This window comes from Pleurodeles waltl, chromosome 1_2 (assembly GCF_031143425.1).
Source record: "Pleurodeles waltl isolate 20211129_DDA chromosome 1_2, aPleWal1.hap1.20221129, whole genome shotgun sequence".
NCBI classification, from domain to species: domain Eukaryota; kingdom Metazoa; phylum Chordata; class Amphibia; order Caudata; family Salamandridae; genus Pleurodeles; species Pleurodeles waltl.
The window spans coordinates 1,200,184,655-1,200,201,281 of record NC_090437.1 but is presented as its reverse complement, the minus strand read 5'-3'; the positions used below and the strand labels follow the sequence as shown (position 1 = coordinate 1,200,201,281).

At 46.1% G+C, this 16,627-nt stretch overlaps 1 protein-coding gene across 3 annotated transcripts in view; it reads right to left on the bottom strand.

Annotated features, from left to right (window-relative positions):
- The window catches only part of HAUS3 (HAUS augmin like complex subunit 3), a 173,779-nt gene that overhangs the window by 43,147 nt on the left and 114,005 nt on the right, over window positions 1-16,627 (bottom strand). For all 3 annotated transcript variants that reach the window (XM_069203764.1, XM_069203755.1, XM_069203744.1), the window contains one exon: window positions 12,879-13,107. In XM_069203764.1, the coding sequence (XP_069059865.1) occupies window positions 12,879-13,107 (229 nt within the window). The remainder of the gene's footprint in view (window positions 1-12,878; window positions 13,108-16,627) is intronic.

Here is a 16,627-nt window from a genome sequence, read left to right as displayed (position 1 = left end):
AATTTTTGTCTGAGGGTCCTCAGCAAGGTCTGAGGTGGCACTTCTCCAGAAAAAATGACCCATTTAATTCTATTTCAGAAATGAGGGATGGAAAAACTACCCAGTTTAAGTGGGGGACCCTGTGGTCATATGAATTAATGTCAGTCATAGCATACATTATTTCCTTCAGTTTAATGGGAATTTGATGTCCACGCCATCAGTGGCACCAAGTTGTTGTACTGGCAAGTCACAGACCAATTTCACTGCTGGTTCTTCGAAGTTCAGTGGTGTGTAACTTGACACTTTGGACTAAATACAGTAACAACTGATGGACTACAACACAATATGAGTAGTGTGTTTTGGCAATTTACTTTTCACTTCTACCCAAGAAGTTCTTTATACCGTCTTGTTGCAAGTACAGTGAACACTGCTGCATCATCTGGCAATGACTGGACACCATGCTTGCTATACTTTCTCACGGTTTACTATACTTTCTATAGAAATAGCTCTTTCCGGTGATGCACATTTAAAATGGCGCATTCACATTTGGAATATTTAACTTGGGTATCTCCTTTTCTTGAATTTTGGAGGCACTCAAGCAGACAGGAGTTAGTTGGCTAAGCCCTGATACCAGTTTAATGGATTCAAATTGGTGACTGCCCTGTCTAGCACCAAAGCACTGTCTGCGTAATGGTGGTGATCCTTCGGACAGCCTTTTGGAGACACAGAAATGCTCAGCAGCAGTCGGAGCATCACAGAGCAGTTTCTGTTGGCCTTCTAGGATTTCTCCAAGCCTACACAACATGCTCTGTCCCGTGTTGCTCCAGAACTGGTGTGGCACCAACAGTGGATGGAATGAATTCTGGCAAATTGACTTCAGCCCTGGTGTAGAACTACGTTATGTAGCTCTCTACCTTTGATAAATATTAAGAAGAGACCCAGGAGCGTAGTGAGATATATGCTGGGGGGCTTTATAGCATAAACAAAGGTGTCAAGGTGCTAAGGTTCTGAACAATGCTCTACCTGTACTCCCATACATACAGAGGGTCAAACAGGTTACTCTTGCATGGTAAGGATGGTTAGGCTAGAGAGTTATTGAGACCTCCAAAGTTGCCCCGCTAATGACACTACAGAAGTGCCTGGTGTAGGAAAGTATCCTTTTTTGGCACGGCTACCCCCACTTTTTGTCTGCTGTTAGGGTATTTTGACTGGGTTCACTGGGATCCTGTTAACCGGGACCCCAGCGACTGTGCTCTATCCCTCTAAGTTTGGTTGTTTAGGACTTTGCACACCCCACAATTGGCATACTGGTGCCCCCTTAAAAGGCCCCAGTATATGGTACTTAGGTACCCAGGGCATTGTGGCACCAGGGGTTCCCCATGGGCTGCAGCATGTTTTATGCGAGCCATGGGAGCCCATGCAAAATGTGTCTGCAGGCCTTCCATTTCAGCCTGCATGAAAAGGTGCATGCACCCTTTCACTACAGGTCACTGCACCAGTTCACTGTAAGTCACCCCTCTGGCAGGGCTTCCTATCCCAGAGGGCAGGGTGCAGGTACCGGTTTGTGAGGGCACCCCTGCATGAGCAGAGGTGCCTCTATGAACTCCAGCTCCATTACACTGGACTTCGTAAGTGCAGGGAAGGATAAGTTACTTACCTGTAAATCCTAGTTCTCTTCCAGGGGTATCCTCATCAAAGTCATAAACATTGAATATTCCCGCCCCGTGCGGGGACCCTGGAGCATATATAAAATACACAACTATAAAGTATGAAATATGCACGAAACAATACAGGGAGTGCAGAATTATTAGGCAAATTAGTATTTTGACCACATCATCCTCTTTATGCATGTTGTCTTACTCCAAGCTGTATAGGCTCGAAAGCCTACTACCAATTAAGCATATTAGGTGATGTGCATCTCTGTAATGAGAAGGGGTGTGGTCTAATGACATCAACACCCTATATCAGGTGTGCATAATTATTAGGCAACTTCCTTTCCTTTGGCAAAATGGGTCAAAAGAAGGACTTGACAGGCTCAGAAAAGTCAAAAATAGTGAGATATCTTGCAGAGGGATGCAGCACTCTTAAAATTGCAAAGCTTCTGAAGCGTGATCATCGAACAATCAAGCATTTCATTCAAAATAGTCAACAGGGTCGCAAGAAGCGTGTGGAAAAACCAAGGCGCAAAATAACTGCCCATGAACTGAGAAAAGTCAAGCGTGCAGCTGCCACGATGCCACTTGCCACCAGTTTGGCCATATTTCAGAGCTGCAACATCACTGGAGTGCCCAAAAGCACAAGGTGTGCAATACTCAGAGACATGGCCAAGGTAAGAAAGGCTGAAAGACGACCACCACTGAACAAGACACACAAGCAGAAACGTCAAGACTGGGCCAAGAAATATCTCAAGACTGATTTTTCTAAGGTTTTATGGACTGATGAAATGAGTGAGTCTTGATGGGCCAGATGGATGGGCCCGTGGCTGGATTGGTAAAGGGCAGAGAGCTCCAGTCCGACTCAGACGCCAGCAAGGTGGAGGTGGAGTACTGGTTTGGGCTGGTATCATCAAAGATGAGATTGTGGGGCCTTTTCGGGTTGAGGATGGAGTCAAGCTCAACTCCCAGTCCTACTGCCAGTTCCTGGAAGACACCTTCTTCAAGCAGTGGTACAGGAAGAAGTCTGCATCCTTCAAGAAAAACATGATTTTCATGCAGGACAATGCACCATCACACGCGTCCAAGTACTCCACAGCGTGGCTGGCAAGAAAGGGTATAAAAGAAGGAAATCTAATGACATGGCCTCCTTGTTCACCTGATCTGAACCCCATTGAGAACCTGTGGTCCATCATCAAATGTGAGATTTACAAGGAGGGAAAACAGTACACCTCTCTGAACAGTGTCTGGGAGGCTGTGGTTGCTGCTGCACGCAATGTTGATGGTGAACAGATCAAAACACTGACAGAATCCATGGATGGCAGGCTTTTGAGTGTCCTTGCAAAGAAAGGTGGCTATATTGGTCACTGATTTGTTTTTGTTTTGTTTTTGAATGTCAGAAATGTATATTTGTGAATGTTGAGATGTTATATTGGTTTCACTGGTAATAACAAATAATTGAAATGGGTATATATTTTTTTTTGTAAAGTTGCCTAATAATTATGCACAGTGATAGTCACCTGCACACACAGATATCCCCCTAACATAGCTAAAACTAAAAACAAACTAAAAACTACTTCCAAAAATATTCAGCTTTGATATTAATGAGTTTTTTGGGTTCATTGAGAACATGGTTGTTGTTCAATAATAAAATTAATCCTCAAAAATACAACTTGCCTAATAATTCTGCACTCCCTGTATATACATAGCATTTTTAGTAGACAAATTTTCATAGTAAAGTCATGTATACATGTGTAAAACAGCAATGCAGACTATAATCATAAACAGGCAAAAATGCTTTATTTCTATGGAGGTTTTTTTTTTTTTTTTTTTTTTAAATAGTCCTTTTCAAATAAGAGAAAAAATATTTTCCAAAGCCCCATAACTGGGCCTAGGGAAATAAGCAGTAGTAACATCAGAGAAAAAAAGAGAAAAAACTACATTGAAAACAATGGAGCATTCTTAGCCAATAGGCTGCATGCAGGATAACACAGGAGAACCATAAAAATTCTGGCACCGTGCCTTTAAGACCCTGAGCACCTCCAGTATCCCACCATGCCTCGGGGTGAAGGAGAGGTGACAGTTGGTTCACAGTTAGGTCAGTAGTTTTTTACGGTGACAAGCTGTGTAGCAGATTCTAAAGATAGTAAATCCTGCACTTCTAGGAGACGTGCGTCTGGGGAGGAGGGTGGATTGTTTATGACTTTGATGAGGATACCCCTGGAAGAGAACTAGGATTTACAGGTAAGTAACTTATCCTTCTCTTCCAGGGGATCCTCATCACTAGTCATAAACATTGAATAGATTAGCAAGCCCATCCCTTAACTCTGAGGACTGTCTAATAGAAGTGCCGGAATAGATATGTATCATGCAAACAAATTTCTCAGAGATGCTTGCCCAACTTGGGCGTCTGCTCTGGCATCTGAGTCCAAACAGTAATGTCTAGTAAATGTATGTACAGACTTCCATGTAGCAGCCTTACAAATTTCAGAGATTGGAACATTAAGTAGGGCAGCCGTAGCCACCTTTCCTCTTGTCGAATGCGCCTTAGGTCTAGCAAGTAGATGTTTGTTAGCCAATTGATATGCAGTAACAATACATGAAACTATCCATCTAGATATGGTTCGTTTTGAGGCTGCCTCTCCTGCTCTCAAGTGACCATAATTTACAAACAAGTGGTTGGAATTTCTAATTAGTTTGGTTTTATCCAAGTAAAATTTTAGCACTCTTTTCAAATCTAGGGAGTGCAAAGCTTTTTTCGCCGGAGTATCCGGATTGGGGAAAAAAGTTGGTAGTGAAATAGTCTGATTGATGTGAAATTCTGACACCACCTTCGGTAAGAATGATGGATGAGTTCGTAGAACCACACTATTCTCGTGGAAGACTGTGTATGGTTCTTTGGTGGACAAAGCCTGAATTTCACTGACCCTCCTTGCGGAAGTAATGGCTACCAAAAAAGCCGTCCTCCACGTAAGGTGTTGCAAAGAGGCTTTGTGTATAGGTTTGAAAGGAGGGCCCATAAGTTTCGATAGCACTATGTTCAGCTCCCATGGAGGAGAGGGTTTCCGAATGGGTGGAAAAACTTTTCAAACCTTCTAAGAAATCCTTGACTACTGGTCTTGTAAAAAAGGATTCCTGAGAAGGTGATCTACGATAGGCTGTAATGGCAGATAAACGTACCTTAATAGATGACACTTGCAGACCCGATTTCGCCAAATGGAGTAGGTAAGACAGTATGACCTCCTCCTGAGCCAGTATAGGATTCTGACCTTGCTGACTACACCATATGTAGAACCTCTTCCACTTGAACGTGTAAGAACGCCGCGTGGAAGGCCATCTGGACTCCTTCAAGATGTTCATGCACTCCTGCGAAAGCCCTAGGTGCCCATACTGCAGGAGTTCAGGAGCCATGCCGTCAAGATCAGAGAGGGAAGGTTGGTGTGAAGTATCCTGCCTCCCGACCTGCAAAGGAGATCCGGTCTTCACGGCAGCCTCCTGTGAGGTTGCTCCGATAGGTTGAGGAGATCTGTGTACCATAACTGACGAGGCCATTGCGGAGCTATGAGAATCATTCTGGTGCTGGTTCTGTAGAGTTTGTTGATCACCGCAGGTATGAGGGGGATCGGTGGAAAAGCGTAGAGAAATATCCCTGACCAGTCGATCAACAGGGCATTCCCTCGAGATCCCGGACGGTAGAACCTGGACGCGAAGTCTGGGCATTTCCTGTTTACCTCATCTGCGAAGAGATCTAACTGAGGCCGGCCCCATTGAGCGAAGATGTCTTCGACGACCTCGTTGTGAAGGATCCAATCGTGGGCGTCCTCGAGATGTCTGCTCAGGAAGTCCGCCTCCACATTTTGGTGACCTGGTAGGTGAACTGCTGTAAGCAACATTCCTCTCACTAATAGCCAATGCCAGATGGTCTGAGACTCCCGAGATAGGGGCCAGGATCTCGTTCTTCCTTGTCTGTTCAAATAATACATTGTGGTCGTGTTGTCCGTGTGTACTAGGCGAGATTTCCCCTGAATCGATGGAGCAAAAGACTTGAGAGCCAGATGGATTGCTCTGAGCTCCAGCAGGTTGATGTGATACTCTCTTTCGTTGTCGGACCACAGGCCCTGAGCTTGAAGGGAACCTAGATGAGCTCCCCATCCCTGAAGTGACGCGTCCGTTACCAGAGTGTCGGTTGGGAGTACCTGGTGAAACGGAGCTCCTACTGACAGGTGAGGTCTGTGCATCCACCATTGCAATGATTGTCGTGCTCCTATCGGAAGTCGCACTCTGTCCTCCCAGCGGCCTGTGTTCTGGTTCCAGATGTTTTCTAGCACCTATTGGAGAGGCCTCATATGTAGCCTGGCATTCGGGACAATGAAAATGCACGTGGCCATGGAGCCCAGTAGAGATGTTACCTGACGGGCCGTAGGTTTGTCGGACTTCAGCAGGTCTTGACACTTTCTCTTTATTGGAGAAGGAAAACCATGGCACATCCCAAACAGTTATAATGTTCCAGTTTATTCCTTGTAATGTCCTTAGATGAAACAATGGCATCTGGCCCAAACTGGCATCTTGGGGCCACAATCAATTGATGACAATAGAATTCGTTCTCAAATGGACGAAAGCCCAAATGGACAACAGCCGACACGTGTTTCGTCTGGGTAGACTTTATCAAGGCTATAGTGATAATCGTTCGATGTTCCAAACTGCCAGAGACTTGTTGCTGTCTTGTGAATTAATATAGCAAATGAGGGAGAATCTGAGTAAGGACCATGGTAAGCCTCAATGTCTCCACGCGTTTGTTATTCGTTGTGTTGGCGGCGTCGCATATAGTAATTGCCACTTTCTCTTTATTGATAACAGTCGTTCCTCCGAAAGATACACTCTTTCGAGCTCTGTATCCAGTATTGCCCCTAGGTAATGTAGATTTTGCGTTGGAGTCAAGGTGGACTTCTGGTAGTTGACTTGTAGACCTAGAGACCTGAAAACAATGAGCACAATGTCTCGATGGCTTTTCGCCTGCTCCGGAGAGGAGGCTTTAAGTAGCCAGTCGTCTAGGTATGGGTAAATAAAGATTTTTTGTTTCCTTAGATGTGCCGCTACTGTTGCTATGCATTTTGAGAAAACGCGAGGGGCAGATTTCAGGCCGAATGGCAGCACCTTGAACTGATAGTGCTGGGAGGCAATCCGGAAGCGTAGGAATTTCCAATGCTTGGGAATGATCGGGATATGAAAATACCCGTCTTGCAGGTCGATGGAGCACATCCAGTCTCCTCAATGAAGCTGAGGGAAAATCTTATGGAGAGCCAGCATTCTGAACTTTTGCTTTTTTTATGTACTTGTTCAGTATTCGTAAGTCCAGAATCGGTCTGAAAACTCCCTCTCAACCTTTTTTTTGCTACCAGAAAGTAACAGGAGTATACCCCTTTCCCTCTGTGCGCGACTGGAACTTTTTCTATTGCCTTTTTCCGTAAAAGGGCGTGAGCCTCTTTGCGTAATAGGCTCATGTGAGCCAGATTGCAGTTGGTTGGCGGCAAGTGAGGAGGAGGTTGCCGGAAAAGAAGAGAGTACCCATTCTCGACAATGTTGAGCACCCATTTGTCTTTTGTTAAAGCACGCCACTCGTGAATGAATGCTGTGATACTTCCCCCCCACCGGAGTGGTGCACGGTGCTAAGGGAAGCGAGTCCTCATTGTTTTGCTGGAGTTTTGGGTGTGGACTGATGTGGTCTGCTTGACCCTCGGTCTCTCGTGGCCCTTCGAGATTGGAAAAGTGGGCGTCCCTGCCTCTGCAGTGGCCTCTGGGGCCAATGAGGGGTTTGAACCCTCTGCTGAAAAGGGGGCCTGTCATAAGGTCTATACCTTCGCCTTAAGTCCTTTTTTCTCTCCAGGCCCACTGCTCTCATGGTATCCACTTCCGTCTTCATACGCGCCATCTCCTCGTCTTTATGGGTACCAAAAAGCGAGTTCCCGTTGAACGGAAGATTTAGGATACGCTGCTGCGCTTCCTGCTTCAATCCTGTCAGTCTCAACCAGGAAGACCTCCTCGCACAAACCCCATGCGCGTAACCATGCGCAGCTAAGTCTGCCCCATCTGCTGCTGCGCTGATGATCTGATTGGAGACCAGACATCCCTCCTGAAGGATCTCCTGGAAATCCTGCCTGTCCTCCCTAGGCAATTTGTCTGCGAACCTGCTCAGTGAGTCCCAGAGTGAACGGTCATATCTGCCTAGGAGTGCGGAAGCGTTGGAGACCTTTATCATGGAAGCCGCTGTGCCACACATTTTCCTCCCCAGAGAGTCTAGGTGCCTACTCTCCTTGTCAGGTGGAACCGTAGATGATGATGCCACTGAATGTGTTTTTCGGGCTGCGGCCAATATGACTGAGTCCGGCGGCAGATCCGTCCTGAGAAACAAAGGATCTTGCTCAGGTGCTTTATATTTCTTCAAGATCCTAGAAGGAGCTGATCTGAGGGTAGCTGGTGCTAAAAAGGTGTCCATGGTTGGTTGTAACAGACCAGGCACTAGTGACTGCAACTTTTTCTAAACCGCTCTATGTTGTAGGGTTTCAAAAATGACGGATGAGGAGGTTGAAGGCTCCGGAACCTCTATATTCAGTTTTTGTGCTCCCCTGAGAAGCACCTCGTTAAAGGTTGTGATATCGTCCACCGGGGAAACCCTAGCTGGTGGAGAATCCGTTAAGGTCGGGGAGTACTGTCCGACAGAGGACCCCGACGATGACCAAGAGGGAGACCTTCTGCGATGGCGTGATCGTGACCTCGATCATCTCTGGGAGCGTGACCTGCTCTGAGATGCTGTAGCAGAGCGCCGAGGCCTCGTGGTCGACTGGTGAGAAGCAGAACGAGCCCGTCCTGCTCGCGCTGTTAGTGAAGGTGTTCTCGGGAGAGAGGCAGAAGGAGAGTACATCCTCGAATACTGTGAGTCTGGGGAGGCAGTCGGTCTATTAAGGCTCTCCAACCACCTTGGTGACAAGTTGATGAGCGAGACATGCCCAGACGATGCCGCTCTCGACCGAGATGAACCACTTCTTATGGAGACCACCGGAGATGTTGGGGTGGTCTTATCCGCCGGAGGAAGCCGATTCTCTGCTCCCTGCAAGACAGGCAAAACCTGTGTCGACGTCGACAGCTGCAATGACGTCGAAGGGGTGCCATAGGCTGCTTTGGTCTCTACGTCGAGTGCCTCGACGGTGACCGGCGATCCCTTGACTGCGGCCTGCTTGACGTCGTGTGCCTCGCCGTCGAGGGGTGGGCCGCCGACGGCGGATGTCCTCGTTCTCACCGCTGAGGTGATTTCGACGCCATCTTCCTTGACGTCGAGGGGTGTGAGGCCTTCGGCGGCAAATGGGCATGCCGGTGATGGCTCGACGTCGATCGGTGGGTTGCCGTCGACGGAGATCTGCCCTTGTGGTGGCCATGAACTTTTGACGTCGTATCCTTCGACGTCGGTCGTGTCGCCGATCTATGATGGTGAGATGGTGGCAGCGATGACATCGACGGGGAACAAACAGGTACCTTCCTACCTGCTGACGTCGATCTAGCCTGTCTCTCCCGAGAAAGGCTTGTTGGCTGCCTGGGAAGCGAAGAGGACGATGTTTTCTGCCTCTCATGAAGACCATGAAGCCTGATCTTCTCCCTGTCCTTCAGAGTTCTCTTTGACATGTTCTTGCAGTGTCTGCAAGTGTCAGGACAGTGACTCTGAGGCAAGCACACAATGCAGAGAGTGTGTGGATCTGACTGGGCCTTCTTCCCACAGGAAGGGCACTTCACAAAAAGAGAAAGCATTTTTCAGTCAGGAAAAAACTTCTAGACTCAGACAAAGGTGTTAGATGTTGAGTAAAAGCAGAAAAAACGCTGTTTGGAAGTATTTTTCTGAGAAAAAATTGAGCGCTCAATGCTCCAGGATCCTCTCAGAAGAAGCCGGAAAAAAGAACTGACCTAACTGTGAACCAACTGTCACCTCTCCTTCACCCCTGAGGCATGGTGGGATACTGGAGGTACTCAGGGTCTTAAAGGCACGGTGCCAGAATTTTTATGGTTCTCCTGTGTTAACCTGCATGCAGTCTATTGGCTAAGAATGCTCCATTGTTTTCAATGTAGTTTTTTCTCTTTTTTCTCTGATGTTACTACTGCTTATTTCCCTAGGCCCAGTTATGGGGCTTTGGAAAATATTTTTTCTCCTATTGTAATTTTGAAAAGGACTATTTAAAAAAAAAAAAAAACTCCATAGAAATAACATTTTAGCCTGTTTATGATTATAGCCTAAATTGCTGTTTTACACATGTATATATGAGTTTACTATGAAAATTTTTCTACTAAAAATGCTATGTATATATTTTTTCGTGCATATTTCATACTTTATAGGTGTGTATTTTATATATGCTCCGGGGTCCCCGCACGGGGCGGGAATATTCAATGTTTATGACTATTGATGAGGATCCCCTGGAAGAGAAGCCATTTTACCCGTGTAATGAACACAGGTCCCAGCTACATAATGGTAATTCTGAACCCGGGCATATTTGGCAACAAACATGTCGGAATCATACCCCAATACTGTTGCCACTATGGGCGGTATGATTCCATGTACTCTGGGGGCTTCTTAAAGGACCCCCCCATCCCCCAGCATTGCTCCTACTAGTCATCGGGACTCCTCTGCATCGTATACTTCATCTTCTGGCCACTGGGACTGCAACTGGACCCTCCCTGAACCGACAATCTGCAATGTCAGCGACAACTCCGCTCTGCAACATTGCTTCTCTGGTTCTTTCCAGCTAGTGCAACATTTCCTCGGCTGTGCATCCTCTGAGGGCGGCGAGTCTTCAGCCTGCACAAGAAGAAGGAAACTCCCTTTGAGTAAAGGAGTCACTCCCCTGCATCAGCAGGCACCAACTGCAACGACGGCCGGCTGTGTGGATCTTCTCTCCTCCGGAGCTGCATGGATCCTGCATCACAGGTGGTGATCTGGAGTGGTCCCCTTGGTCCTCTCTACCAGCTGTCAAACTTGGGAGACGGCAAGCCCTTGCCTTTCCTTGCAGGACAGGACCCTTGTGCACCACGATTCTTGCAGCTACCAAAGCTTATTTGTTCCTCCTCCAAGGGATCTTCAGGCTCCATGTAGCCCCGGCCCCCAGCACTCCCTGCCTGCTGCTCCAGTGACGTGGGACTTGTCTAGAGGTGTGTTGGGTTGGGCCTCACTGTGACTCCTGTGTCTCCTGCCAGTGGGTTGCCTGTGGGAGCTGCCTCCTCTTCTGGTGACTCTCCCAGCTGTTGAGGGTTACCCCAGACTCCCCTCCTTGGATCGGGTCCCCTGGACCTTGCTGGTCCTCTTCAGCCCAGCAAACCTTCTTCTTCGACTATTGCCAAGGCTTGTTGGTGATTTTCCAGCACCATTCACCGACTGCATCACAACTACTGAGATGAGACATCACTTGCATCACTTCTCAAACTCCTCATCTGCTCTTGTACTGCACTGCTGACCTTCGTCATCCACAGTCGACCTGGTCCTGCATTCACCTAAGGGTGGGTAGTGGCTCGTGCCACACCCGGACACTCCATCTTGAGCTTGACTTGGTTCCCTTTGTTTGGAGGTACTCTTCTGTCAGGATCCACCTTTGGGTTTTTCCAGTCTTGGTTGGGATCTGCAAAACCCTTTTCAAAAAGTCCTCATGTTGGGTTTGGGGAAAACCAGGTACTTACCTCTCCTGGTCGCAGTGGGGGGCACCCTGGTACTTACCTTTTGGGGTTCCTAGTTCCTTGAGCTCCCTTCTCCTGATTCCACATCCCTGGGAGAGGAACCGCCTTTCATATTCCACTTTTTTGGTATATGGTCTGGCCCTCACTATTTGCTATTGCTTTTACCAATGCCTATTGCTTTCTATGCTATTTACGGATTGCTAATGTATGTATAAAAGTGTGCTTACTTACCTCCAAGTTGTGGGATTGCCTATACAGTATTGTAATATCTGTTACTATAATAAAGTATCTTTATTTTTTATAACACTGTGTGGTTCTTTTGTGTGTACAAGTGCTGCGCGGCTATAGCGGTATTCCATAAGCTTTGCATGTCTGCTAGATAAGTCTTGGATGCTCATCCACAGCTAACTCTACAGAGCCCTGGCTTTCTAGACACTGCCTACACCTTACTAATAGGTGAGATCTGGACCTGGTACATGGTGATAACACCACATGTGCTCCCCACACACCAGGCGGCTTCCTACACCTGGCAGTCAGGTTATGTTCTACAAGTACCACTGTCCCAACTGCTACTTAATTTCAGGTGGTGTATGTGGGTGCTCCTAGAACAATAGAAGACGCACATACCCCCAACCCCATTCCCTTACATGCCTATTCAGGGTGATGAGTGTGTCAGTGTGTGAAGTCCACACTTTGTGAGTAAAGGTGATAGGGAAGAAGAGGAGTTTCTTGTGCATATAGGTCCATTACACATTCAAGAGAAATGTCAGAAGTTGGTGGCAGGGACGAAGCCCAATACTGCAGGTCGCTCCAAAAGGTGATTGCCTTAAGCATGAAACAGGTGCAGTACAATTTTTTTTTTAATTTAGGGCTCTTTTTGATTTTATTGGTTTATACTTTTAAGGTTTGGGATTCTTGTATTGCTGTTGGTTAATGGGCCACATTCTTATTTTTAATGCTCCTTTTGATTTCATTGGCTCCAATCCCTGAAGTTTGGGATTTCTACCTAGCTCCTGCAGTTGTAGGTCAGGGAGAAGAGGAAGAAGTTACATAGTTAAGTACATGCAGGGTGGTTCTTGTAGATGGGTTACGTCAGTTTTAACATTTTTTTTTTATTTTTTTTAAACAGGGACTTGGATTGGGTCATTGAGCTCGTTAGGTACTTTTGCTCTTTTGCTAAATTGAGCCTCTAGGATAAGTGATTCAATTAATACTTCCACCGCCTAGAGGTTGACCAAACAGCAAGGAATGAGAAGTCCCTGCTATGCATAAGCAGGGCATCACTGCTGCAACTTCTACCCTTTTAACTTCCTTCTGCATTATGCTAATTCTGTTATTGCAGCAACTGCCCTTGATCTAGTCAGTGAGTAAAACCCGTAGGATTATCACCTTGTAAAAATATACGTTAACAAAGGTTTTCAAAGACATAAAAAAAAAAAATCATCTCTGAACAGTGGCAAACAGCTTAGTTCAAAATCATCAACTTCTGATTCATTTTTGAAGAACTGTTAAAATGCAAGCCATTTCTATGTAAAAACTTACCTTGGCACTAAGCAAGAGGCAACTCTCTCCGTAATACATTGAATCCCGTAAAGTCTTTACATCAGCATCCATCTTAGACATGATTAAAGACTGTTCTTGACTCGAAACTGCAAACTGATCTTGATATGAAAGGATATTGTGCATTAGTTTCTTTGCAACTTCCTCTAAGCCTTCATATGTTTTGAATAGCTGCTGCTTCTCATTCTTTCCTTCGATGAGTTGATAAATCCTAAAAGAAAAATATTTGTAACAAGGATATCACTTTCAAAAATGTTTAAATATAATCAGTTTAGTCACACCCTATTTTTCCCCCAATACAGAACAGTGCTGAGAAAAAAAAACAAATAGTATGGGAGAAAAACTGTTACATTGCAGGAAAGAAAGAATACACAATTTAAATAAATACGCCAAGTTGGATAAAGGATAATGACTTGTTACCATGTAATCTTCATATAGGAGGTAAACAGTTTTTTATATATCATTAACTGTAGTTTTACAATATCATTATGCTACAGACCTTTACATGCTTTAGATGCTGTGTATCGGGCTTGAATTCTCAATACTTAACCGGTTCTGTGCCTTGGACGAGGTGACCTCGTCCAAGGCTACAGTTCCCGTGTGCCTTGGACGAGGTCACCTCGTCCAAAGCACCGGAACTTGGGGGAGCGCTAGCGCGGCCCCCCCCTGTGCGCCCCCCCCCCCCCCCAAGGCGGGGATAGAAGGGGAAGACCTTCCCCTTCCACCCCCGACCCCCCCACCCCCTGTGACGTCAGCGCGCATTTCTCTTTCAATCACATGGGGGAGGCCCGGAGGGGCTTCAAAGGGAAGGAAATGTATTTCCTTCCCTTTGAAGTCTCTCCCAGGGTTTCAAAAGCCGGATTGCCTGCAATCCGGCTTTTGAAACCCCACTAGACACCAGGGTTTTTTTCCAGAAAGTGACAAAAGGGAGCGACCCCTTGGGAAAGGGTCGCTCCCGGGTGGGGGGGGTGGGCATTTTTCATGAAGGCCTTTTCTGCCCCCCTTGCGGACAGATTTGCCTATTATTTAATTTATTATTTACTAATTTATTTTAGGCCATTTCTGCCCCCAGGGGGGTCAGAAACCTCTAGGCACCAGGGCAAATTTTTTTGGGCGTCTCTTTTTTTTGGGGGCGTTTTTTTTTTTTTTTTTAGAGATGGGGAGTGACCCATCAGGCAAGGGTCGCTGCCCTGGGGGGCAAATTGTATTTAGACCATTTCTGCCCCCCTTGGGGCAGATTGGCCGATTTTAGGTCAATCTGCCCCCAAGGGGGCAGAAACCACTAGGCACCGGGGATTTGTTTTTTGGCGCCAATGTCACGCAGGGGGAGCGACCCCGTAGGCAGGGGGGGGGGGTTGGGTCAAATTTATTTTAGGGCATTTCTGCCCCCCCCCCCCACCCCCCCACCGGGGCCGGCTGAGCTAGAGGCCAAAATCCACAGGTAGGCACTTTGCTAAAAACACCTCTGTTTTCTGTGAAAAAATATGTTGTGTCCACGTTGTGTTTTGGGCCATTTCCTTTCGTGGGCACTAGGCCTACCCACAGAAGTGAGGTACCATTTATATCGAGAGACTTAGGGGAACGCTGGGTGGAAGGAAATTTGTGGCTCCTCTCAGATTCCAGAACTTTCTGTCACCGAAATGAGAGGAAAAAGTGTTTTTTTAGCCAAATTTTTAGGTTTGCAAAGGATTCTGGGTAACATAACCTGGTCAGAGCCCCGCAAGTCACCCCATCTTGGATTCCCCTGGGTTTCTAGTTTTCAAACATGCGCTGGTTTGCTAGGTTTCCCCAGGTGCCGGCTGAGCTAGAGGCCAAAATCCACAGGTAGGCACTTTGCAAAAAACACCTCTGTTTTCTTTCAAAAAATTTGATGTGTGCACGTTGCGTTTTGGGGCATTTCCTGTCGCGGGCGCTAGGCCTACCCACACAAGTGAGGTATCATTTTTAATCGGGAGACTTGGGAGAATGCTGGGTGGAAGGAAATTTGTGGCTCCTCTCCGATTCCAGAACTTTCTGTCACCAAAATGTGAGGAAAATGTGTTTTTTTAGCCACATTGAGGTTTGCAAAGGATTCTGGGTAACAAAACCTGGTCAGAGCCCCACAAGTCACCCCATCTTGTATTCCCCTAGGTCTCTAGTTTTCAGAAATGCACAGGTTTGGTAGGTTTCCCTAGGTGCCGGCTGAGCTAGAGGCCATAATCTACAGGTAGGCACTTTGCAAAAAACAGCCTTGTTTTCTGTCAAAAAATGGGATGTGTCCACGTTGTGCTTTGGGGCATTTCCGGTCTCGGGCGCTTGGCCTACCCACACAAGTGAGGTATCATTTTTATCGGGAGACTTGGGGGAACATAGATTAGCAAAACAAGTGTTATTGCCCCTTGTCTTTCTCTACATTTTTTCCTTCCAAATATAGGAGAGTGTGTAAAAAAAGACATCTATTTGAGAAATGCCCTGTAATTCACATGCTAGTATGGTCACCCCGTAATTCAGAGATGTGCAAATAACCACTGCTCCTCAACACCTTATCTTGTGCCCATTTTGGAAATACAAAGGTTTTCTTGATAGCTTTTTTTGACTCTTTAGATTTCAGAAAATGAATTGCTGTATACCCGGTATAGAATGAAAACGCACTGCAGGGTGCAGCTCATTTATTGGCTCTGGGTACCTAGGGTTCTTGATGAACCTACAAGCCCTATATATCCCCGTAACCAGAGGAGTCCAGCAGACGTAACAGTATATTGCTTTCGATAATCTGACATTGCAGGAAAAAGTTACAGAGTAAAACGTAGAGAACAATTTGTTTTTTTCACCTCAATTTCAATATTTTTCTTTTTCAGTTGTTATTTTCTGTAGGAAACCCTTGTAGGATCTACACGAATTACCCCTTGCTGAATTCAGTATTTTGTCTACTTTTCAGAAATGTTTAGGTTTCTGGGATCCAGCATTGGTTTCATGCCCATTTCTGTCACTGACTGGAAGGAGGCTGAAAGCACAAAATTTTTTAAAAATGGGGTATGTCCCAGTAAAATGCCAATTTGTGTTGAAAAATTGGGTTTTCTGATTCAAGTCTGCCTGTTCCTGAAAGCTGGGAAGCTGGTGAGTTTAGCACCGCAAACCCTTTGTTGATGCCATTTTCAGGGTAAAAACCACAAGTCTTCTTCTGCAGCCACTTTTTCCCATTTTTTTAAAAAAAACGAAATTTTCACAGTATTTTGGCTAATTTCTTGGCCTCCTTCAGGGGAACCCACAAATTCTGGGTACCTCTAGAATCCCTAGGATGTTGGAAAAAAAGGACGCAAATTTGGCTTGGTTAGCTTATGTAGACAAAAAGTTATGAGGGCCTAAGCGCGAACTGCCCCAAATAGGCAAAAAAAGGCCTGGCACAGGAGGGGGGAAAGGCCTGGCAGCGTAGGGGTTACATCTGCACTCCATCTACCTGTTTTTCTGCCTTTTCCTTTCTGGGACAGTGAATATATAAATGGGTTTGGGGTTTCAAGCTCCTCCGTAAAAGGCCAAGTCAAATTATTTTACAACCTATAACGAATGTCACGCTAATCAGTATTTGGCTGACTGATATGGGACGACAAAGATCCAAGGAAGTTAACAAAATTGTAGGACTACCATTAAAGTCAAATAAAGTGAGGGGTTACCAAAACAGCGCCCTCATTGCAGCCAGTCCCACCTGTGACAATTATACTGTTCCAATTATACTGTTCCAGTTTCTATATAAA